Genomic DNA, 26,678 nt, shown 5'->3' on the forward strand with positions numbered 1-26,678 from the left:
AAACTTTTTTTTCTGTTTTGGCTTGTCAATTTGAACTTTTTCCTCATTACTGCCAATTTACTTTTTACTTCATAATTGTGACTGCCATAATTCCAACATTCTTCTCAATTTCGATTTATGTCAATTTTGATTTATCAATGGATGACTCACATTTATGTGTTGGAAATTATTAAAACATCAAATGCGTTAAAAACGATGTTTAACCAAAGTCTTAAACTTATTATACATGTTGACGAGATTAATAAGATCTTGGGAAGGGGGTGAAAAAGGGAAATGGATCATCTACTGACTACAACTCCACATAAAACTTAACTTTCAGATTGTTTTATTATATAGATATGTACAGGGATATGTACACAGTACAGTATATAAATCTGCAAGGGCTTCTGCATTTGCAACACAGCATGCAAAGAACAGAAACATATCCGTTGTTATTGTGAAAGTATCTGAACTATCACTCTTCACAAACCCAATACAAATGACTGTCATGAATTATAAATTATACTGACAGGAGAAAAGTCGATTTAAAACAAGTTTCATTAAAAACGCTAGTCTCCTTGCCCCACATCAGTTATTAGAGTTCAAGCAGTGTCTGCTAAAGAAAAATGTAGTTCTTAAAATATTCTGATGTCAAAACCACTGAAGTGAAGCCATTGAAGTTACGATTACATGAAGCTTACGTGTGTTTGCAATGTGAAAATGAAGTGCAACTTACAGATAATAAAATCAAACAACACCACGACACACCTGGTCATAATATAATGGACATATTCACATAGGAGAGCTTCATCATCATCATCATCCTCATCAGATCACAACAGCAGCACTGGTCATACTATAGTAGCGTTGTTAAAGTTCTGTGTACTCGTCAGATGTAGTTGATAAAGAGGTTGGATTTGCTCAGGAAACAATTCAATGTATTCATCAAGCTGCAAATTTTAATATATGGAATATTTTGACTGAATTAAGATTTTCATTAACTCTGACAACTCTTGCTCTTTTCATTACAAAATTAGCAGACAATGTTCAACATGCATGTACATGGCTTTAACTATCCGGTTTTTCAAATTTTCAGCCAATTTTCATTCTTTAGTCATAGGTTAAGTCTACAGCCTGAACTATTTTTGCTTTATTTTAAAAAGACCATGCCATAATCACATGCCACTTTTGGTCTTCTAAAAAAAAAAACTGAATTATTGGCATTTAGATGAATATTTGACTGAATATAAATCAAGACGCACTTGTTTTCTGCAGTTGAGTAACATCGTCTGGCAACCATTGTTTTAAAGTGAACCAGAAAATGATTTAAAACCATAAGCCCTTTCCATGTTTGCCCTTTTCTCATTATGATTATGATTTAAACTATCCAATTATGCTGCTTTGAGAATTTAAGGTCAACATGATCAACTTTGGTTCTGCGAATCCCATGCGCTTTTCTGTTTACGCCACACATAAGACAGACAGAGACTATTGTACCCTTTAACATGGTACAGAAGATGCCCTTTAGTCCCAAAGGACATCACAATAAATCATAAACATAGTGTGCTTTCATTAATATACAAACAGCAGAACGATGGGTAAAACTCGGTCAGTGTAAGTGCTGTTGCCGTATTCTTGACACAAATCAAGCGCATGTCAAAATCAAACCAGAAGTCAACTAAAAATCAGCAGATGTGTTTGCAATATCCTTCTGAAAAAAAAAAGAAAAACATTCTTACACAGAAAAATACGCAAAAACACCAATCAGTTCCAACAAAAGTAGCATTAACTTCAAGCAAAGGACATCAATTTTGTTAAATTGCCAGAAAGTGGGAAAAAAACAAAAATAGCATGGACTGTGGAGGATTTGGAGGGTCTAAGAAAAAGGCTGTTGAGGAAAAAAAGAGATACGACGCAGCTAGTAATTACATCCCAGTGAAATGACTGGCGGACGAGGAAAACAAAAACACAGTGTCGCTTGTGAAAATGTAGGAGGCGGGTCAAGAAGGGAATCACAGTCTTGTGTATTAACTTAACTAACGCAATATACACAAATAATCTGTATACAAGTATGTACAAAACACTTCAGAAGTGTCCGTTTCCTTCATAGGTCACTGCTGCTAGCTTAGCAGATGGAAAGATGAGGAAGGAAGAGAAGATGGGTGGAAGAGACAGGAACTTTGGTAGGGTCTGGGAATGGGAAAAAGTCACGTTATTTGATTTTCACGGATCCATTTTCTCATTTCCTGAATTGAATGACGAACAAAAGCAGCGTTTGTTGAAAGACCAGCAGCTCCTCGCAGCATCCGCAGTGGAGAACTGCATTATAAGACACAAACCCTTCACTCAAATCGAGCCGGGAGTCTTGGTGCTCTCGCGAAGGCATGGACAAGCTGGATAGCAGTAGTAGAAATCAGTAGTGTTCACCATGACCTGCAGGATCAAGTCTTCCTCGCTCGATTCGGTTCATCTTGATGGAGTCAGGCTGAAGATCTGGGGTCCAGGTGGTGTGTGTGTGCGCGCGTGTGTTTCTGTGCATGTTAAGGAGGAAGTGACATCATGTCTCAGGAAGCTGGCTGATGTCTGTTAGGTTGGTGCCGTTGAGGATGGCACGGATCCTCTCTAATGAGTCTGCCTGCCGGATACGCTCCATTTGCACCTGAAGGGAGAACAACAACATTGTATCTTCAGCTGTATGAGTGTGTGTGTGTTACACGTTAATGAAAATGTAAGAAAATAATATCACCTTTGAACCAAACTGGACAAATAAATAGATTAAAAATATTTTATAAATGATTTAACAATTTATGCATGTTTAAAATCATTTTACATTGACACTCCTTTTCATTAAAAACATACACTCACTTGAGGTTGATTACTTTTTTTTTTTATTTAGTGAGACAAAAGCACCTAGAAATTCCTAGATTTCTAGCATCAACAAAGTAGTGTGATTTTGTCTCAAGTCATATGACTGAATGACTCGCTAGGAGAAGAAAAGAAAAGCTGCTATGACATGCTGTGTTGTGCCTCAAGCAGTCCTTCATGTTCTACTAGTGAGCTGTGTGTACCTGAAGGGTCTGGGACAGTTTGACGAAATCTCTCTGGACCTGCTCGCTGACATCCAGCTCTGTCTGAAGTCTCTGTGCCTTATCTTTCTCTTCAAACACCTGAGTCTCCAAAGCACTCTACAACACACACACATATATCTTTATTTTTTATTTTTTTGTAAATAAGGGTTTCACTTTACTTTATAATACAGGATTATATTAATTAAAACGAACATGCAATCTTTTGTTTGATGCAAATCTGATACTGCTGTTTGTATGGTCTAAGAATCCTTCTTATCTTATCGAATGACCCATCACATGCACAGGAAACAGAGTAGACTCTGAACTTTGCAATGAGTTATGAGAAACATAACTCAAAGATCAGCATGCAGAAGTCTAGTGTGAAGGCAGAGCGCAGTGATCACATGGGGGTTCAGACCTTGCTGCCGAGGGCGTTTTTCAGCTGTTCCTCCAGACTGTTCTTCAGGCCCTGGACGCTCTCCAGCATCTGGCTCTTCTCTGCCAAGCTGCTCTCCAGCTGTTGTAAAAATCAGCAGATTGCTCAACAAGTACAGACAACAACAACAAAAAATTATAATGATTAAAAATACTGTAGGAAAAATACTCCTATTATAACTACTACTATTGTGAGAAAAATACTGATATTATGCATAAATACCATGCAAAACATTATTTAATACATTATTAAGAAAAATGCACTTCTCAAATACTATTCTGCAAAAAAAAAAAAAAAAAAAAGGTTCTTGACTGGTTTTGTGACATTCAAGCCAAAAGGTAATAAAAATCAGCAGTCTGCCTTGAACATCTGCCCTACCTGCTCCTTCTCACTCTTCACTCGTTCCAGTTCTGTTTTCAAGCTGGAAAAAGATGCTATAGGTTGGAAGACATAAAACAAAAAGCATGGTCACATGCTATTGCTGTGTTTTGCATTAGTCAGACACAAAGTCAGTGCACCCTAACCCTAACAAGGCAAGCGTTCTCCTCGGTAACAAGAGGAATCATTCGCTCGAAGATCTGTGTTAGTGCTGCTGACTGAGCCAGAATGAAAATTGAAAAACTGTGACTTGACAATGAATTCAACATGACTTGGAAATTACAAGTAAACAGTTGAGGGTGTGCTTTTATGAATGTTTAAGCTAATATTTCCATCTCCTCAAGCTTGGACTAATGTATCTGCACCCTGTCACCTAAAGAATGCTTACAGCAGTATCACGGTTTTTATTGAGCAGTGCTGGGGACTAACTAACTAACTGAAAGATATGTAGCTGATACTACATTATTCAAACAGCTGATGTACTGTTTCAAAACAGTGTAGGATTTTCAATTACTTTAACAAGTAACAAAGCCCTATAGAGTAGCTTTAAAAAAAAAAAAAAAAAAATTGTGTGCAGCTTTTCAGCTGAGCGATTTGAGGAAATAAAACTTTGTTAATTAAATGTGTTGTATTTTTTTTAGGTAGGGAAATTTTTAGTTAAGTACTGTCATTTATCACCATGTCTTTGACTTAATTAGTGTATAAATTAGGGTTTTTTTAGGGGTAGGGGTTTTTAGTGTAAATTATTATTAACATTTAAGTAGCATTACTTAAAGGGATACTCCACCCCAAAGTGAAAATTTTGTCATTAATCACTTACCCCCATGTCGTTCCAAACCCGTAAAAGCTTTGTTCTTCTTCGGAACACAATTTAAGATATTTTGGATGAAAACCGGGAGGCCTGTGACTGTCCCATAGAATGGCAAGTAAATTACAGTGTCCTTGTGGCACGGATGACACAGAAGGGCATAAGCAGCATACGGTGATATGGAGAGAGACAGAGGGGACCATCAACAAAGGAATTGTTGAATTAAGTCGTTATTTTTGTTTTCTTCGCTTACAAAAAGTGTTCTCGTAGTTTTATGTAATTTTTGTTGCACGTCTGATGGCAGATGGAGTATTCTGACGATGGCTTTCATACCTTTTATGGACCTTGATACTTATTTACTCAGTCTATGGGACAGTCACAGGCCTCCCGGTTTTCATCCAAAAATCTTAAATTGTGTTCCGAAGACAAACAAAGCTTTTATGGTTTTGGAACAACGTGGGGGTAAGTGATTAATGACAAACTTTTCATTTTGGGGTGGAGTATCCCTTTAAAGATTAATTGTTTTGCCCAAATTCCAAGTTTAATTTCACTGAGCTGAACCCAACATCATGTGAAGACATTAGTATTAGTATAGTACACAGCTAAAGTGATGTGGATGTGAGAGAGCAGGTTCTGTACACACAGTGCTAATGGGTTTAGGGGGGTGTTATGACAGCGTTGGTGGTGCCACCATAGACAGACACGACCTAGACAAACACAAAGTCAGGCAGGGATTCATACCTTCCAGGATGTCTGAACACAAGTCACCAATGCAGAGAGAAGTGAAGGAGAAAAAGACAGTATTGAAATGCAAACCATGAGAGGTAGATAAGTAGATAAATGTGTGCATTCCTCTGATTGAAGGACTTTCACACAACCTTCATTGAGTTTAATCAGTTTTGTATTTTGGATTAGAAGTTGGATTTGTTTACATTTTTCCAAACTGCTAAAGACTCGTATTTCAAAGCGTCAATGTAAGCCAGTGTAAACATTCAGTGCTGCTGAGCGAAGCTTTTGATCACTCGAGGTAAGGGTGGGCGGTATGAACAATCCTCTATCATGGAGCCCTTTCATAATGTACTTATTTTGGCTTGAAATTCAACCTGAAAAGGTTTCTTTATTATAGCATAACCATGAATTTTCAATCATCTAGTGAATGAAATGCTTTATTAATGAACTGGCAAAATAAATCATATTTTTTTCTTTTAAATAGGAAATTGATAGATGAAGTCCCACTTCAGTGCAATTTTTTTTTTGCATCATATCATTTTATTATATAAATATATTGAACTGAAAAAGATGTCAGTGGATCAGTTGCTTAAAACTTAATTGTTACCGATGTGACCATAGATGTCTTTGATTGGACGTTCAACCTAAGTTAATATATGAATAAATTAATAAATAATACACACACAAAAAATATAAAGTACTAGTACTTAATAGATAAAAACACACACACATATTAAGTACTAGTACTTTATATTTTTCAATTAACTGTGCAGCCCATACAGCAGTTCCTCAAATCTTGTCCTGGAGGGCCAGTGTCCTGCAGAGTTTAGCTCCGACCCTAATCAAACACACCTGAGCAAGCTCATCAAGGAATCCTAGAAAATCACAGGTGAGTGAGTTTGATCAGGGTTTGAGCTAAACGCTGCAGGACCGAATTTGAGGAACCCTCTCATAAGCCCTCATGGCGCTCAACCGTTAGCTTTCTTTGACTATCCAAATCAACTGATATCTGCAATCCACTCACCGATCTCTTCTTTACAGCCCTCTATCTCCAGCTGTAGAGTGTCCTCCAGATTCTCTTTGAGACACTGCTCTGCCTGAATCTGCTCCTTCAAGAACAGAATTTCAGCCTTCAGCTTCTCCTCCAAATGCTCTGCTGCTGTGCGCGCAGAAACAATGTCCTCCCTGTACTGCAACACCAGCTTCTGAAGCTCCTAGGTGGCAAAATATTAAAAAACAAATATTTTAGACTCTATAATCTGATTGGATGAGCTTAGCAGTAAAATACACAATTTCTGTGACATGTCAGCATATCAGTTGAATTTTATATTAATGCACAAGTTGCTACATCATTTTACACAGTCAATTTCCACAATTTTTGATTAGGGGTAAGTATATATATATTTTTTTAAATCACTTAAATAGTTTGCACTATTGCACAAACAAAAGAACCAAGTTTTACATAATTTTCTAAGATTTTATTTAGCAATTTTCCTGTCTTCCTATCGATTTCTAAGATTTTTTTAATTTCTGATTTTTTTTTTATGAATTTTCCTTTCACAATTTTCCAAGATTATATCAATTTTATTTTGAATTCTGTTTTAAAGATTTTATTAATTTTCTCATTTTCTAAGATTTTATTATTAATTTCCCTTTTTTCATAATTTTCTAAGATCTGATCAATTTCCCATTTGCTCATCCTGAATATAGAATATATAATTTAATTTAATATAAATCAGTGTGCAGATATATACATTTATTCATTTTTGTCACACTTTAATGTTTCAGATCATCAAACAAATTTAAATATTAGTAAAAGATAACACAAGTGAACACCATGTAGTTTTTAAATCAAAGTTTTTATTGTTAAGGGAAAACAAAATCCAAAACTACATGGCCCTGTGTCGAAAATAGTTTGCCCCCTAAACCTAATAACTGGTTGGGCCACCCTTAGCAGCAACAACTGCAGTCAAGCGTTTGCGATAACTTGCAGTGAGTCTGTTACAGCGCTGTGGAGGAATTTTGGTCCACTCATCTATGCAGAATTGTTGTAATTCAGCCACACTGGAGGGTTTTCGAGCATGAACCGCCTTTTTAAGGTCATGCTACAGCATCTCAATAGGATTCAAGTCAGGACTTTGACTAGGCCACTCCAAAGTCTTCATTTTTTTTTTTTCTTCAGCCATGCAGAGGTTGGACTTGCTGGTGTGTTTTGGATCATTGTCCTGTTGCAGAACCCAAGTTCGCTTCAGCTTGAGGTCACGAGCAGATGGCCGGACATTCTCCTTCAGGATTTATGTTTCCATTAATCACAGCAAGTCTTCCAGGTCCTGAAGCAGAAAACAGCCCCAGACCATCACACTACCACCACCATATTTTACTCTTGGTATGATTATCTTTTTCTGAAATGTGGTGTTGCTTTTACGCCAGACGTAATGGGACACACACCTTCCAAAAAGTTAAACTTTTGTCTCGTTAGTCCACAGAGTATTTTCCCAAGAGTCTTGGGTATGATCAAGATGTTTTCTGGCAAAACTGAGACGAGCCTTTATGTTCTTTTTGCTCAGCAGTGGTTTTCGTCTTGGAACTCTGCCATGCAGACCATTTTTGCCCAGTCTCTTTCTTATGGTGGAGTCATGAACACTGACCTTAACTGAGGCAAGTGAGGCCTGGAGTCCCAAAGCATTAGAAATGGCTTTATAACCTTTTCCAGACTGATAGATCTCAATTACTTTCTTTCTCATTTGTTTCTGAATTTCTGGATCTCGGCATGATGTCTAGCTTTTGAGGATCTTTTGGTCTACTTCACTTTGTCAGGCAGGTCCTATTTAAGAGATTTCTTGATTGCAGACAGGTGTGGCAGTAATCAGGCCTGGGTGTGGCTAGAGAAATTGAACTCAGGTGTGATAAACCACAGTTTTAACAGGGGGGCAAACAATTTTTCACACAGGGCCATGTAGTTTTGGATTTTGTTTTCCCTTAATAATAAAAACCTTCATTTAAAAACTGCATGTTGTGTTCACTTGTGTTATCTCTGACTAATATTTACATTTGTTTGATGATCTGAAACAAAGTGTGACAAACAAAAAAAAATAAATCAGGAAGGGGGCCAACACTTATATAAAAATAAATGCACACTGATGCTTTTCAACCAACAATGCCTTCCTCAGAGTGTCTCAACAACAGCTCCAACCATGATTAAATAACAGCCTCTTCTGCAGAATTACTGTCATTTTTGACATTTTCTTACTATGCTGCTAAAGTAGGGGGACCAATCAAACAGGGTGCATTCAAGACATGTTAAAAACAGCTAGATGAAATGCAGTGGAACCCGAACAGAAGGTGCATCTCACATATGTGCTGTAGTACCTGTACAGTGGCGGGCATGTGAAAGTCCTCTTGCTGCTGCAGCGTCATGTGAAGTCTGTGTTTACCCTGAAGACTCTCATTATCTCTCTGCAGTCTGTTCAGCTCTTCAGTCACCTGCTCTCTGGACTGTAGCAGCACAGCCTGAACACACACACACATACACACACACACCACTTAGCCTACTAAACCCTCTGGAAGCCACAAAAGCATATTTCCAAGTAAAGTGGAAAACAAACTATCATAAAAGAGGATTTTTAAAGAAATCTGCCAACGAAAATTTCAGTGACCCTGAGAGATTCACAAAGCATTCCTTAGGTAATAACTAACCGACAGAAACCTTTCAAAGGTGATTTATTTAGGGTATCGTGTCACAACAGCGTCTTTAATAGTGCAAGTTTAGATCTGAAACAGATGTGCCTCAAGAAAGTCCAGAAAGCGTGAACACTAAATGCCAAAAGACACTTTTACGCAGTAGTACAAATCACACAGACATGAAGAAATTCAAAACAGGACTAGATTTAAACCAAGTGAATGTTATTGTGTAAGAGTGTGTGTATTTGGTCATACCATCTGTTCCTGGGTGTTCCTCTTGGCCTGGCTGAAGGCCTGTTGGAGAGTGCTTACGAGAGACTCAGACTCCTGAACTTTCTGCTTCAACTCTGAGATCTGTGCACCAGACAAATGAAAATCATTTGACTTGGAAGAAGAGTAACATTCAGAGCACTCCGCACATTCTTCACTTTTGTGAAAAATACTGTGAAGACACTGTGGCTGTGTTCTTATTCCTGGTGAGCTGCCTAACCAGGCATCAAAAAGTTTCCATTTTGGTTAGTATGCTTCCTTAGGGGTTAAAACATAACCCTTTTCTTGCTGATGTGAGAAAAAATTATAAAGATGAACAATTACTGCACTTTCCTCACTGTATATGATGCTCCAATTTGCATGTGTGCAATCCCATCCAACAGATTTGTGCTTCACTAAATCCATCAGAGGGATGAGCTTTACCTTGGCAGTAGTTTCCTCACTGGCCTGTTTGACAGAGTCCTCAAACTCCTGCCTCTCATTCATTGTCCGCTCCAGCTGATCGTTCGCCTGCCGCAACATGGCCTGAAGCTTTTTAACCTGAAGGCACCAACAAAGGAAGTTCACCTTATAACAATACTACAGAATGTCATTTTGAATCATTTCATTATGGGTCTTGTACGTGACTTTAGCAGCATAAAAAAAAAAAAAACCTGATCTCGTGTCTCGGCCTCTTGTCCCTGAATGACCTGCAGCTGTTTCTCATAATTAGAGCACATATCACATCGCCGCCCCAACTTCCTTCCAGCGTTCTTCAACTGGGGTGAAACCAGACCAAAAACAAACACAAAAAGTGTTATTAAAGCATATTTAAGATCCCCGCTCATTGCTGATTCATTTCAAAACTGGACGCTACGCTGTTGTCACATGACCTTGTTACATTACATTTAAACAAGCAGTGTCTGGTTTTCAAACAAAAATAAAATGATCCAAATCATTCATTAGAATGCAAACGGAATGTGCATTGCATTGTGGGATACAGTACCCTGTATTTCCAACAGAAATCTGTTTATGCAGTGAGGGACCATCAGTCAGTAAGTTTCATAAAACTTCATTTTGAAATGGACATTAGTGGAAGCAATGGCAACTTACAGTTCAGTGAGTCAGAAGTTGATTCAGCAACCTCTGACTGATTCAGTTAGGGATTCATTACACTGATTCGAACTTCATAGCTTAAATGAACTGGCTATGGTTACACTTAAGCCCCTTTTACACTGCACGTCGGATCCGTCAAATTGCCGGAACATTGCCGGGTCGACTTCTGTGTGAAAGCAAACACGTCCCGGGATTGATTCCGGGATTGAACCCGGGTCAGGGACCTAGTAACATTGCCGGGTTCAGTCCCGGAACGAGCGCTGTGTGAACAAAAGCCAGAACTAATGCCGTGTCGTAGTGATGACGCGCGTTATCGCGCGACTCTTTTAGCGGGTGTTTTGAAGGCAGATCAACGTTCGCGACGAAAAAATATGTGCAAACTGTAACGAAGCAGAGATCAGTTAGTTCCTTACTTTCCGTGCTGAAGCTGAGATCGTTCACCAGCTTCAGTGAAAGTTAACGTGCCTAGCGTTTTCAACTCGTACATTACACGTCACACCCTGATATCACTTGTCATTACGGGACCTTTACGGGTTGTGTGTGAACGCACGCACATATTCTGGGTAATCACTGGCAGTGTGAAAGTGCAAAATCTAGCGACCCGGGTACAAATGCCGGGACACATTACCCGTGTATTTGCCGGAATCGCAGTGTGAAAGGGGCTTTTGTTTCTGATTTACTAAATAGAACCAGCTCAAAAGATTCATTTGTTTGGAAACTGAACTACCAACTGGTTGCACTGGATGTTTGTGTTTCCCTAAAAACAAATGCTCAGAAGAGTCATTTGTTCATGGAATTGGACAATGGTTGCACTGTAGGCTTCTAATGGCCGTATAAAAGCAAATGTGGTAGATCATTCATGAAGTTAGTGGATTTAAAAAAATCCTTACTTAACACAGTATAAATACTATGATAGTATGCCACTCCAAACATAACCAGAACTCGTTTTAGATCACAACATACTGTATTTTCACTGACAAAGCTACTGTTTAGCTGGGTTCAACAGTAAAGAAAACAAAATAGAGAATAAAATAGAGACTAAAATAGAGATATCACCCCCTAAAAAGCATCTACTATCTGACCTCTTGCTGCAGCAGATTCCACTCGCTCTCGCTGACCAATCGGTTGCCAGACGGAGGAAGGTAAGCTGTATCGGCAATATGAGAGATGCTGGACAGGAGTGATGCAGTTTCCTCCTGCTCTGGGGTCATGGCCGTAATGGCCTTCTCCTGGTCCTTGGTGAGGAGAAAGTGTCCCGGCTGGAGGGATGACATGGAGGAGGTGTCCATACTGTCAAAGCCCCCACAGTCTGCCCCCACTAGAGGACCAAAGTCTGACTCGTCCAGCTGGCTGGCTGACTTGGCCTTGTTGTTTTGTCCGCCCAGCCCGTGAGACTGTAGGACCCCTCCTGAAGAACCCAGGCTGTCAGTGGACTGCACCCTCCGAAGCCCATCCTTATAAGGGTCAGAGGCATCCAGACGACTCGGGGTGTCTGCGTCCAGAGAGTGTAAAGAGCTATGGATGCTCTGGCTGAGGTGGGACTGAGATCAAAATGAGAAAAAGAAAACAAGATGCTTAACATATAAGGTAACGTTAGAGTCAACATTGTTGATTATAAGTTAACAATTAACTGAAATCCTATTTACAACCCAAGTAATGATGATCAATCATTCTTCTGTAACATTATACAAACAATATTTCAGCACAGCATTCAGCTATCATTTCTGCACTGCAGAAAGTCCAGTCATAAAAAAATGGTATCATGCAGAATGTTGTGACATTTGGCAAATTAAGGATGAATAAATCAAAGGTTGGGCTGCAACCACATGATCACATTGAGATATGAGGATATTTTTTCATTTAACAAAAAAACTCTGTTGGGCAGCACTTTGTTTGCCAAAAAATAAAAGGAATTGTTATATTTTAATTTGATTGCCTTTGAAAGATTATTTACATTCTTATTGTTTGGTCACCTTTGATTACAACCATTTTTGATAGTAATTTGTATTAAATCATATATCCAGAAAAAAGACAATAGAGAATTTCTGGAAAAAAAAAAAACCTCTTCTATGGAGAGTCCGAGCAGAGAGTCCTCCACTGCTTCTGCATGCTCTGTCCCATCATCCTCACTGGCCTCATTAGCCTGGCTCAGTCTTTCCTTCTCATCTTCTTCCTGGACAAACATTTGCATAAATGTACAGTAAGCACAAGACTAACCAGGTGTCCTAACAAGGTGCAAGACGATAATGCTACAAGTGATAAATACTCTCTTACATGCAGTGCTGGCCTATATTCAGAATTTAAGAATTGGCTCCCTTTCGATTCATAAAATTAAATTTGAAGTGAACTGACACCCCACAGGATGCTGAATTGGAATTTGACAATAACAACAAATTCATGTCAGTCGAAAAAGGAATTTCATTTATCTAACAAAAGTTTTGCAAAAAAAAATTCAATAATTATCTCTAATATGTAAACTATTTTAACTGATCAGAAATACTTATCTGAACCAAGTTAAATAATATCAAAACAATTAACAAAATGTAGAGATAAATTAGTGCAGTCTGGAGAAAAGGTCTTCAGCCATGATTTATAAAATTAGTAAAAAAATAAATAACTGACGCTATATCAACAGGATCAACTCTCACATGAAAATACTGAAATTGATTGTTTTAACTATTTCAATGCAGAAAAAGAAGAAGAAGAAGAAAAAAAAACTTTAGAGTGGGGATAAATTAAAGTCTCACTGAAACATCACCAAACACTACATAAAAAGGCACAGGTAAATATGACTTTTATTACAATAGGTTTATGTGAATATTGTTTTAAGTTCAATTCAATTTAAAACTCATACTATAATAACTTAAACTATTATACTATTATTACTATTTGTTATACTATTTTTAATGTTCTGTAACTTTTATAAACATATAATAATATAAACAACAAATATTCATTTCTGATATAAGATCACTGTAAATGTAATGTAGACACATGCATTTTCTGAAACGCTGAATCTCGGATTCATTTATTTTTTAATTAATCAACAGCCCTACTGATCTATAGATAACGATTCAAACATTGATCTATTGTTTCTAGACATACTCTATATGTTGTAATATATTTAAAATGTTTATGGGTAATACATAGTTTCTTTAGTCTGAACTCCTGCTCCATATTGTTGTGTGTTAAACAAAAATGTTCTGACTGGCAAAGGGGTTTTCAGAGCTTCATGAAGCATTTTAGCTTTTAGTAAGACCAGAAGAAAAGGAAAAAAAAAAAAAAAAACTTAATGCTGGAAGTTGTTGCTTCATGTCTGGTTAGGACACAGTGCAAACAACCAGATCTTTTATACTTATTAAACAACCTCAATTGAGAATTGCTTTTAGTCTGAGCTTTAGAACTGATTTAATTAATGCTTCCAGTCCATTAAACAACAGAAGTACCTGATCCCTCTTCTTCATCTCCTCCACCTGCCGCAGCTGCTCGGAGGACAGAACGCTCTCAATGCGCTGCATGTCTTGCATCAGCAGCCGCTGTGACTCCAGGAACTGATCGTTGGCACGGTGCCAAGTGTGTTTCAGCTGATTGTGCTGCTGTCGCTCCAACTCCAGCAGGTGAACCACTGGAAGATAAGCCACGAGTCAAACTGGGCGTCAACTGTCGACTGAAATCAACTGACTATGTACTCAGAATGGGATATAAAGGCCTCTAGCCTATCACAGCTCTTCAGTACGAGCATTTCTCTCACAGTGGCAAGCGAAAAATACTGTGTGAATGTAAAAAAACTATTTTTTGACACCTGATCAAAATGTATGTAAAACACCATCAGCACACACTAATGCATCTAACCTTATAACGAATAAACTACATTTTACATTTGAATTGAGCTTATTACTATATAAGTTGATGAAAAAGGCATGCTGCCATGTAGGGGAGTGTTCACACAGGATGCATTTGTTCTTTTTTTTTGTGCGACTGACACCTAATTAAAATGTCTAGTTAAAAATAGTTTAAGTTTAAAAACATGTCTTGAGACCTTGCGTTCTGTTTCTGAATGCAAAAAAAAACATCCTGTATGCACTTCCTGATTTGACACTAAGGTATAGTACAGTGCAAACTGCAATGCTTGTCAATAACTAATACAAAGCTATTGTTAAGTGTTATGACTACATATTATCTGTTCAAAATTTTTGGATCGGTAAGATAAATGTAAAAAAAAAAAAAAAAAGAAAAGAAATGAAAAAAATGGTAATATTGTGAAACATTTAATTACGTTGCAATTTAAAATATATAAAGAATAACATTTAAAATAAATGTTTTCTATTTGAATAAATTTTAAAATGTAGTTTAACATGTAATTTATTCCTGAAAGCTGAATTTAGAGCAGCCATTACTCCAGGCTTAAGTGTCACATGACCCTTCAAAAATAATTCTAATATGCTGATTTGGTGCTTAAGAAACGTTTCTTATTATTATGAATGTTGATAATAGTTATGCTTTTTAACTGGACATTTTTAATGAACCTTTAATGAATTTTTTGACAAAGGAAGTTCAAAAGAACATCTCTTGTTTGAAATAGAAATTTTGTAACATTTTAAATGTCTTTACTGTCACTTCTTATCATCTTAATGCAGCCTTGCTGAATACAAGTAATAACTTCTTTATGAAACAAATATACATATATAAAGCCCAAAATAACCCTAAACGATAGAAGAAGAAGAAGAAAAAAACATTTATCATATATAAACTGTATCTTATATCAATGCCTGCTTGGACATATGCTCTACTTTGCTGTTAAAAGTGAGTAAAGAAAATAAATAAATTAAACTATACATAGCATGGGGCAAACACAAATTACCAACCAATCAACCAAAATAAGATGTAAATGTAAAATTACAGTGTAACAAAAAAAAAAAAAAAAAAAACTAAAATGTTTGCATAACAGTGTTTTGGTCACATACCTTCATGTAGTTCTTTCCTAAGTTTTTCTGCGTCCTCTTGAAGGACAGATTTCTGGGTGTTGAGGACAGCAACATACATCTCCAAGTCTGTTCGGCAGGATTTCTCAGCCTCCAGGACGTGATTGAGGTCCTTCACCTGGGAATTAACCAAGCACATGTTTCAAACTTTGTTTTTAATGATTAAAAAATCCATAAACAGAGGCTTTCACACAAGCTTTACACTTCAGTGTCACATAGCTGATTCAAAATGAACATTTTAAACTGGCAGACTTTCATCTTTACTACTGACTGAGATGACTGCTGGATCATTGACTTCTACCAGCTTTTACAAGACTCAGCTGATTTATTACTCATTCCTAGAGCCAAAACAATATCACAATCACAATCATAACTAACGGCTGTAATTTTATACTTATACACATACTGCCCTACAAAGGCAAAAGACCTTAACTCGCTAGAGTGTGAAACTGAGATTTTTATTTGTCCAGACAAATTAATTATAGGTAGGACACTGGATTTCTGGCAGTTAGATGTTTTAGTAATGAAAATTATCTACATAAAAAATTTGATTTTTACTCCTATTTTGAAGTTACTGTACTCTGCCTTTGCATTGTCGGCAAAAAGTGAGAAGTCACGCCAATTAGGCCAAAGGCAGTAACGGCCACATTATATACAATATTTGGTTGCTGATCACCATCTAGTGATTACAGCTGTTTCATAGGCTATAACATACAGTAATGTGACTGCTTTAATTTTTTTTTTCTAATCATAACAATCAGATAAAAAGTTAAACGTGAGTAGATACCATTTTGCAACCAATTTATTTGCAATGTTCTCTAACGTTAAAGGATGCAAGACATAGGCTACGTATAGGATGCAAGACATAATGCTTAGAATGCTTGTGGATTTAACATCTTCGATGACGTTCACTTCCATGAATTTTATCGGATTACAAGAAAATGTAGGATATGGATTTAATCGTGAATGCGATGTATGAAATAACACAAGCTACACCGTAATTTAAATGCAGCAGACTTTAATGAACAGAATAGGCAGAATACTGTCTAACTCCAGACCAGCACAGTAACTTCATATTGAAACAAAGGCAGAGCACCGTAACTCAATTTGAGCATTACAGTACAGTGTTCTGCCTTGGTTTCTCCCGAGCTTTTAGAAGTTACTATTGAGAAAACCCATTATTTTCTCTGGGGGAAAAAAACAAAAAAATTGACTCAAGATACTTATCCAAATGATAAAGGAGATCTTGAATATCTCAAAAGTATCAATTACTCATTTTCAGCCAAAACAAATTTACGGTCTTTTGCCTTTACTCGGCAGTATACACCCATGATTCTTTCGTCCAGGTGTGAAAATTTGCCTATTCATGAGGTCATGATAACCACATGAAAGGAATGAAATGACATAGAAATGAGTCACATCTAATAATATCTCTGAACAAAACAGTGTGGCTCTCAGTTCCACTTTTTTGATGCACATCTAACCTTCGCTCCCTCGAGTTCCTTAACTCGATCTTCTGAGCTTGACAGTTTGGCCTTCAGTGCTGCAATCTCACTCTCCATTGGCATCACCACCGAGCGTAGCTTCTCTGCATCCTCCTGAGCCTAGATTAATACAAACCCAAGCTCGCTAAACACACCCAGTACCAACATGATGCAAACACTCGATTCAGAGAAAGCTGCTGTGCATTCTTTTTCACAGTTCAGGGTAGTAAAAGGCTAAAAAGTAGTCACATCAAAAAGCAAATCTGACCTTCTTCATCTCGTTCTCTAAATTCTCCTCCTCCTGTCCCTCAGAGAGACGGCGGCGGAGCTCAGCTATCTCTCGCTCCACCCCGTCGCGGTACTGTGCCCACTGAGCGCGCTCCTGCTCCAACTTCTGCTGGAACTGCAACTTAACTTCCCGCTCTGCATCTGAACATGCACGTCAAGATAAGGATTTATGCATCAAACGGAAAGCCTCAAAAAACACAATTTACATTCATGGGCAGAGATCAAAATCAAGAAATCTTGCTAATCCTTCCCTGCCCGGATAGGGTTCATTAATGCCATTTACGATTTAACAAGGCTTACACTGAATCTTAACTCACAGTCGCACTGCAGACTTCTGTCTCTACACATCATGTGTTCCTTGAATGTTCCTTTATTAAATATATTGGCTAATATAAAAATACATTCAGCGACCAACATGAGTGAAGTGCATTTAACACATTTTACTGGAGACAGACTGATTATTGGCATTTTCAGCAGTGCTTAAATATTAGGTTTACCGATAAATGGCCAAAAAAAAAAAAAAAAAAAACTAACACCTCTCAAAACTGTATACAGGCACATAACTAAAAACATACTCTTATGATCACCAAGACTGTATCTATCTGATCAAAAATACAGTTAAAAAAGTAATGCTGTGAAATATTATTACAATTTAAAATAACTTAATATATTTTAAAATATAATTTATTCATGTAATGGTAAAGATTTTGTTTTTTAAAACTATTAAAAACAATTTTGTTAATTGAAAAAATTAATAAAAAAAAATAATGTTGTCCTCGCAGCTAATTAACATAAATAAATTTATTAACTGGAAATAAATAAAAACTAAAACTGAATTAAAGCTAGAACTGAAAAAATAGTAACATTAAGAAAAACATATAAAAAAAAAACAAATTTACGTAACAAAATTAGAGCCCGACCGATATACTGTTTAGCCAATATTATCGGCCGAATTTTTACGTTTTGAATATGGATATTTTTCTTACAAAAACGCATGGATTTGCTACAGGAGGCCTTTGTTCACCCCCTGGAGCCATGTGAGACACTTTTTTTTTTATCCAACTCTGACTGGATTAGTCTGAAAGAAGAATATACACCTAGCATGCCTTGGGGGTGAGTAAAACACAGCTTAATTTAAATTTTTGGGTAAACAAACCATTTAAGTGCACTGATGTCAGACTCATTTTGAATAATAAAGTTTATTGTTAAAAACCCTCCCTCCACTATATAGGCCTGTATTTGTCGCATCATTATAAGTGTATGATCACCACATTTGAGTTATCATTGCAAAAAATGTGTTTATGTATATATATTCTGTTTATGTAGGATATATACTGTATTCTTTATACAGTACCAGTCAAAAGTTTGGACATACGAATGGGAAGTGTGTCCAAACTTTTGACTATACTGTACTATAATATAGCCTACACAAAGAATATCGGCCGATATATTGGTATCAGTTTTTTTTTTACTCCCTAATATCGGTATCGGCCCCCCAAAAAACCATATCGGTCATCTATAAACAAAAATGACTAAAAATGTGCAAAAAATAATAATAAAAACTATAATAGCATATTAATAATTCTAAATAACACTTTAAAAAGAACAGCACCTATTTGAAAGAAAAATCTTCCATAAAAAATAAAATAAATTGGCTGGAAGGGTGCTATCTTTAACCCTCTGGAGTTGATCCCCACGTATACGCGTTATGAGGCATCTTCTCCTGATAACCCTGAAAAGAACTTAAATTACAATTTCAGGTTTGATCGTACAGATAAGAGCAATACATCAATCAAATCTGTAAAGGGTCTACTTTTATTTGTATCCACACATAATAACACTTTGTGCATTTATAAAATAAAGAAAACAAACAAGGTGCACTGTCTGGAGCCTTGGTCTGCAGTGATCTTTATTTAGAAACACGTCATTAAAATGAATTGTAACTCAGTGAATACTCAACACAGAGACATGAGACATCTATAGAAAGCTTGACATGTCTACTTTTAAACTAAGCAAGTGCTACCAAAAACAAATATTCTGTGTAAAGTAATCCATATGAAAACAATGCGATGTCCATCTTTCACGTCTCCCTTAATTGTATCTAATGCGACCGTGACCACACCCACGCGCTATTGATATTTTAATGCTCCACGTGAAGCTCGCAGCTTGTAAACACCCATACCACAGAAAACTAAGCGTGAGACTGTTCAAGTTTTTTATTTTTTATTTTACTGTTTGCTTCGCGCTGAGAGGAATAAGAAATTCACCCCAAGAAGATGCGCTGAGGATTACCTCAGGATTTGAGTTTTGGAATGATGAAAATTATTAAGCAGAGATTTTTAAAGTGAGTAAGTCTTTTTTTATTATTATTATATACTTGTATTAGGTTTCACATAATGTGTACACATTTTACTAGTTAGACTTTTTCCAGACTATAATTCCTGACTAAATGTATAATCAAGTGAAACATTATGAAGTTTCATTTACATCATCTAAATGTTCTACTGTACTACTAGTATCAGTGACCATCACAATAATGTTAATAATGCAGTTTATCATTTAGTTTAAGAGCTCATAAACAATATACACTTTGGAAATGCTAGTTGTGATGTTCATTTATATATTTCAACATTACACAATACCAGTCAATACCAGTTTGCTAAAGCAGTAATATTGTTGAATATTTTTACTATTTAAAATAACTGCTTTCTATTTGAATATATTTTACAATTTAATTTATTCCTGTGATCAAAGCAAAATTTTTAGCATCCAGTCTTACTCCAAGTTTAACAATATACACTATAACATTCAAAAGCTTGGAGTCAGTATATATAGAAATTTAAACTTTTCTTTAGCACACACGTGATGATAAATAAAAACGATTAATATGATAAATGTTACAAACAATGCTGTTCTTTCAATTTATCAAAAAAACCTGAAAAAAATATTCTCAGCTCTTTTCAACACTAATAATAATAATAATAATGATGATAATAACAACAATAAATGTTTTTTTTGTTGTTGTTGTTTTTTTGAGTAGCAAATCAGAATATTAGAAGGATTTCTGAAGGATTGTGTGACTGGAGTAATGATGCTAAAAATTCAGCTTTGGAAGTCAGCTTTGATAAACTGTTTAACTGCACTTGCAAGTGAATCTCAAGTTATTTTGTGGGATAATTAAATATATTCTAAATAAACTAAAAACAAAAATGTATACATTTATTTTGTCCTCACATTCTTTCTTGTAACTCTTCCCTCTAAGTCACACACCTGGCTGAAAGGCTCATTATGCAGCTCATTATGTGGGTCTTTGTCTTCTCAGGTGTGAATCACACAAATATTCATGATAGTTGATGCCTACTCGCATATTCCCTTTACAAACAAAAAGTGTCAATTTAAATCAGTCTATTGTTTTTTTTTTTTTGTGAGTGAGTAAACAAGATGATTTTCACATCATTTTGAAGCAAAAATTCTAGGCTACAAGCTCCAGGTTTGACAGTCTTGTGAGCAAATGTTGTGTATTTGTTTTATGACCTTATTTCAGTGATTTCAAAATTTTAGTTTTTCACTAACCACGCATAAATGTTTTCTCAAAAACATACAGTGTTTTCAGACTTTAGCCATGTATATGTTTAGAAGCAACTGAAAAAAAGCACAAAAGTCAGGGCATGTCAAAACTTCCCCAGGCCCCCAAAACCCCCTAGATCTCAGAGGGTTAATTTGCTGCTTGCAAAATGTATTTCACTATGGATTATTACTCAAAGCAGTATTAGTCTTGTCGTACAGCAGTTCAGTCACCTTCAGGATAGTGATGAATGATTTGGTTACTGTTTCAAACAGCAGAAATAGAACAATAAATAAAAAGTGGTTCAGCGTATCGGTTATCAGACACTTTAACATGAAAATAATCAGTATCTTATTACCTTTCATAATAGCCTGCAGTGACGCCACCTCCTCCTGCCACTGCTGCTTGACCTGGTCGATGGCTTCCTGCTTTGTGTTCTCAGAGACGGTGGCCACCGCTTTAATGTTCTCCATCTCTGCTTTAGCCTCGGCCAGCTGCGTCTGCACACTGCTCAGCTCTGCCTGAGCCTTGTCAAGTATAGCAGCCTGCCTCTTCAGCTCCTCTGAGATGTTTACAGGACAAGAACATAGGTTTATGTGGAGGAACTGACAGCTTCAGTTCCGTTAGGCCACTAGCATCAGTTTCACTATTACAGCATGTCCTCATTATGACGTTTTAACTTGACTAATAATTGGAATCTGTTTGCACCCATATTCATTACTATTCATTATTATTCTACTTGTGATCAGATCAACCAATTTGCTAAAGACATTTGCATTAAGTGTAAATAGAGCCTTGTGTTCAGATCCCTGCTAACACTGTTAGAAAAGTCCTGCCCCAGGACAGATTCACTACGAAATAAAGATCTATGATGACGGCTGAACTGTTTGTTTGTTGTTCAGTCTACTGTATTTATGTGTGCATCCATGCACAATGTGTTATGGATGCATTACACATCTATTGAAAGAATGAGAACTGAAAGAATTAGTTTTCTCTTTAACACCTCTGCTAGGACACCTATGTAAACTCAAGAACTAACTTCATACATTCACCAAAAAAAAAATATAAATAAACAAAAAATAAAAACCAACAAAAAAACAAACAAATAAACTATACAAACACAAATAAAAAAAACTAAAATAAAAACAATCTAAAAACAAACAAAGCAAGCAAATCTAAAAACAAATATTTTAAATAAACAAAAAAAATTCTTTTTGTATCTCAGTGGTCCATCAGCAGATATTTTAAACAATATATTAGACCGACCTTCTTTAGACAGATAGAGTTCCTTAAATTTGGCCCGCTTCTGGTTGAACTCCATCTCCAGCTGTTGTTTGAGCTTCAGGAAGTCGGTTCGATCCTGCTCTTGCTCGGCCGCGAGCTGCTGCAGAACCCCTGCTGGAGCAATAATACATCCATCAATGCCACACATTCACAAAAATCCACACCTCCAACCTCGGAAAGGCACTTTGGCTCTTTACACTCCGAAGTAAAATGGATGTAAATAATGCATGAGGCTTGATGGGACACAAAAAAATGATTGAATTTTTTTTGGGGGGGATTTGTTGGGAGACTGAGATGATCATACTTGCTTGGCTAAATAATAGAAGTGTTGTGCCAGTGCACTGAAAGTGTCTCTCTCTTGGTTTAATTTTTTTCCTTTACATTTTTTTGTAAATGAACTATTATTATTATTATTATTTTATTGTATTAATTTATTTAAATAATTTAGTTATTTTTATCGTTTGAAGACACACTACCATCCTTGGTCAATTATAATAGTGTAATTAATTATTATATATTATTACAATTTAAAATAGCTGTTTTCTGTTGAATACATTTTAAAATGTAATTAATTCCCGTGATAGCAAACGCTGTCACATGCTCACGTCACATGAAAAAAAGTTTCAGCAGCCATTACTTCAGTCTTCAGTGTCACATGATCCTTCAGAAATCATTCTCTTTACTGCTCAAGAAACATCCTTATTATTCTCTATGTTTAAATTTGTGTGTTCTTTCATTGTTTTTTTTTTTCAGGATTCTTGATAAAGAAAAGATCAGCATTTTTCTTTTTTTATAAAATTTATAGATGTATAAATAGATATAATATTATAAAATATAATATAAATGTCTTTAATGTCACTTTTATTCAATTAATGCATCCTTGCTGAATGAAAATATATATATTTTTTTAAATATTCAAACTTTTGAGTTGTATTTGTACTAATTTCAAACTGCAATGAATAATTAAAAGACAGCTGACATTCTTTGGAGTTCACATGTTGGGAATTTTATTTGGGACAACTTGCTTTCTCATTCACTAATCAAACATGTCACAGACCTCTTTTTCTCTTTGGACCTTTACAAAACTACTTTGACTTCTTCACTGAGGTTTGGAGCAGTAGGGAGGCTTTTCAACTGTTATAAAATATCTATTTTTCCTTCAAACATGTGTTAAACTCCATGATCAGCAACCAAAGACTACAACTATTATGAACCCCATGACATTTGACTGCTTAGAATTTAATTACTTCGGGGAAAAAACAAATATAATAGAAATGACTATATGAATAAGATGATGTTTTGGTCTTTTTACTGCTTTAGCACAGATGCTTGATTTAATCAGAGCCACAGGTGATGTGAACAAAGCTTTATTTAAACACATAGGTCAGTCAACCCCGAATATGTCAGGACAACTCATACATCTCTATTGTTGGGTTTTACTTTAATTAGGCCTAAATACATGTTTTTACGAACAAATGTGCAGTACAAAGTGCAGCAAGTGTCTGTTAGATCTGTAAAAGAGACTACACCCACAGCAACCACAGGCCTTCAGGGATGACAGATGGCTATTTATCTGAACTTAACCTACACCAAAAATGTAGCTCAACGGGATCGAAGCAGCATGTGCATAGAGACTTAAATGAAAATAATTGTTTCCATTAAATGTCATTTGAGTCATACCTGACAATATTAAAGGAATACTTCACACAAACAAAAAAAAAGAAAATTTGCTCATCATCAGGCCGTGTCAAATGTAGATGAGTTTGTTTCTTCATCTAAACAGATGTGGAGAAATGTAGCATTACATCAGTTGCTCACCAGTGGATCCTCTGCAGTGAATGGGTGCCGTCAGAATGAGAGTCCAAACAACTGATAAAAACGTCACGATAATACACAAGACTCCAGTACAACAATTAAAGTATAGCAGGGAGAAAAAAGAAAATAAATATCATATCAATAACAACATTTTAACTTCAAATCATTGGTTATGGCTAAAATAGAGTCCTCTATAATATTGCTTTCTCCAGTGAAAAGGCAGTCTTGTCTGAATCAGGAGAGAAATTAACTCAGATCAAGCACTGTTTAGTGAAAACTGTGAAGGACGAGACAGCTGTGAAAACACACATGCAAATTAATCTGTTTGACAACACACACGCTGCAAATTCTCACAACACAACCAAATACAGAAACGCTGGATGGACTTTTTCACTGAAGGAGGCATTATTACGGATTATGGATTATTATGTATTTTGTCCAGAAGCAACTGTTTAAAGTTTAAAACACACACACACACACACACACACACACACACAACAATGGCTTATTAATGGATTTGTGTTTTTTTGTTTTTACAAATAAACAGCTTTTGGAGTGGAGTTGGACTGTGGATTACTTGATTAAAAATATCACAATAATCCACAACCCTCATTCTGATGGCACCCATTCACTGTGGAGTGATGTAACTGTTCAGATGAAGAAACAATCTCATCTACATCTTCTGGCCTGAAGGTAAGTGAAGTTTCAGCAAAATTTCATTTTTTTGGTGAACTATTCCTTTAATACACTGCAGAGGCGTAATTACTATCTACACAACAAACAAAGAAAATATATGACATCATAGAACTTTTTTTTCTTTTGAATCCCCTATCGGTACATCCAGTCGTAAACTGGGTCTTTAATATTGTTCAAGCAAACATTCTGCTCATATTATGCTCAAAATGTTTAGAGTACACCTGCAACATTTACCATAGTATTATAAAGATACAATAAGACTTTCACAAAAAAAAAGTAGAAAAGAAAATAACACTTTTTGCTAGTGCATGGTAGTGCTTATGTGGCATATACATCAACGCATGGCTAAAATCAATATGTGCATCAAAACACTGTATAAGTGTAGATGCATGCGAATGACGTCATCACCTGAACAACATTACAAACGAGAACAAGCAGACATAATAACAAATTACTTCAAATATATAAAAGCAAACCCCTGTCTGTCCTGTCAGTCCAGCTGTCATCATCATGTTGACCATATAAACACGCGTCTGTGTACCTGTAGACCAGCAGAGACAGCGCTTTGTGCAAGAAGCGCTCTCTCAGAAGCGTCGACACATATCGAGCATGAAAGCATCATATGAGTGTTTTCGTAAATAGGCAAAGTTCGCTTTCAGCCGGTTGACTGGTGCTTGCTAATCCGTGCACGAACAGGCCGCAGGCCTACAACGAGCACAGCTAAACCAGTACGATAAAGCTCTCCTTGTGGTGAAAAACGCTTACCGTCATGTGGAGGCGGCCGGGAGGATCCCGAGGCCTGCTCGGCCATGGTTTCCCGGAGCTGAGTTTTTATAAAGCGGCTCACTGAAGGAAAGCGAGGAGCGCCCAGCAGAACAGGCTACTAGACACTGAGCAACGTCATTGTAGAAATAATACGCATGCGCGCACCGAATGGGCGGAGCTAATTTCTGTAATTCATGATGAACGCAGAAAGACTTTGCTTAATAATGAATTTGACATTATGCCTGCGTTATTTATATTTATTTAATTTATAAATGCAATTTTATTCGTACTGTTTGTACTGTATGTGTGTCTTGTTTATTATTCATTTATTAATATATCAGTTTTAATAAATACATTAATAATAATTCACTGACTTTTCATGAAACCCACTACACCACAAGAATAAATCCACACACACACACACACACACACACACACACACACACACACACACACACAAAATATAATAATAAATAAATAACTCAAAAAAAAGATCAGCAAATTGTCCATGACACTCTACTACAATTATGCACAACCATACATACCAGAATAAATAAACAAATAAATTAATTACTGAATAATTCACTGAATGTACATCATCCACTATACCAAAATAAACCAACCAACCAACCAGCCAAAAAAAAAAAAAAAAAAAAAAAATTTGCTGATTGTACAGCCAGAATACCCACTAGTCGTGGCCTAATGGTTAGAGAGTCTGACTTGCAATCCAAGGGTTGTGAGTTCGAGTCTCGAGCCGGCAGGAATGGTAGGTGGGGGGAGTGAATGTACAGTGCTCTCTCCACCCTCAATACCACGACTGAGGTGCCCTTGAGCAAGGCACTTATCCCCCACCTGCTCCCCGGGTGCCACAGCATAAATGGCTGCCCACTGCTCCGGGTGTGTGTGTGTGCACTTTGGATGGGTTAAATGCAGAGCACGAATTCCGAGTATGGGTTACCATACTTGGCTGTATGTCATGTCACTTTCACTTTTCTACACCACAATAAATAAATAATCAATCTATCGATCAATCGCAGAACAATTTACTAAAAATTGCTTTGTGTTGTGTACACGTGTATTCCTAAGTGTTAGGCCTTTGTTTAATAAAGCAGAGAGACTATGACTGCAACCAAACATGAGACTGATTCAGTTATTTGCACAATCTCTCTGTCTGGGTTCATCTCCCCACAGCACACTAAAAAACACAGTCGATTCACAACTAACAACATACTTCTGACATGCAGAGTCCCAAGGCTTATGTTGACCATAATCAATAAATAAATAAACTCATGAATAATTCACTAAAACTTGTAGCGGCCACACCCACCATACCACAACAAATAAATAAACAAATA

General features: G+C 36.4%; 1 protein-coding gene across 4 annotated transcripts; it reads right to left on the reverse strand.

Annotated features, from left to right (window-relative positions):
- Window positions 1-308: 308 nt before the first annotated feature.
- Window positions 309-25,481, reverse strand: LOC109071480 (rab GTPase-binding effector protein 1-like). 4 transcript variants are annotated; one of them, XM_042756954.1, is made up of 19 exons: window positions 25,324-25,481; window positions 22,030-22,158; window positions 21,122-21,325; window positions 17,179-17,339; window positions 16,911-17,030; window positions 15,409-15,544; window positions 13,891-14,069; window positions 12,507-12,617; window positions 11,527-11,985; window positions 10,003-10,107; window positions 9,773-9,889; window positions 9,335-9,433; window positions 8,768-8,908; window positions 6,423-6,612; window positions 5,411-5,422; window positions 3,862-3,917; window positions 3,466-3,564; window positions 3,048-3,164; window positions 309-2,638 (listed from the first exon to the last, which is right to left on the reverse strand). In XM_042756954.1, exons 1-19 carry the CDS (start codon window positions 25,367-25,369, stop codon window positions 2,537-2,539), a joined length of 2,583 nt encoding a protein of 860 aa, XP_042612888.1. In that variant the 5' UTR covers window positions 25,370-25,481; the 3' UTR covers window positions 309-2,536. The 4 variants fall into 4 exon arrangements, with proteins under 4 accessions (XP_042612888.1, XP_042612887.1, XP_042612890.1 ...); XM_042756953.1 differs by having other exon boundaries at window positions 22,030-22,161; window positions 25,324-25,479; XM_042756956.1 differs by lacking the exon at window positions 5,411-5,422.
- Between the last annotated feature and the right edge of the window lie 1,197 nt (window positions 25,482-26,678).

The sequence above is a fragment of the Cyprinus carpio genome, chromosome A5 (assembly GCF_018340385.1).
Source record: "Cyprinus carpio isolate SPL01 chromosome A5, ASM1834038v1, whole genome shotgun sequence".
NCBI classification, from domain to species: domain Eukaryota; kingdom Metazoa; phylum Chordata; class Actinopteri; order Cypriniformes; family Cyprinidae; genus Cyprinus; species Cyprinus carpio.

Bases quoted from the DNA above. Each gene is read 5' to 3' on its own strand.
- LOC109071480 (XM_042756953.1), bottom strand. From the start codon at position 25,369: ATGGCCGAGCAGGCCTCGGGATCCTCCCGGCCGCCTCCACATGACG. The intron at 21,326-22,029 runs GTCGGTCTAATA...TAAACATCTCAG, and splicing joins ACTCTATCTGTCTAAAGAAG to AGGAGCTGAAGAGGCAGGCT. The intron at 17,031-17,178 runs GTCAGATTTGCT...GTATTAATCTAG, and splicing joins TAGAGAACGAGATGAAGAAG to GCTCAGGAGGATGCAGAGAA.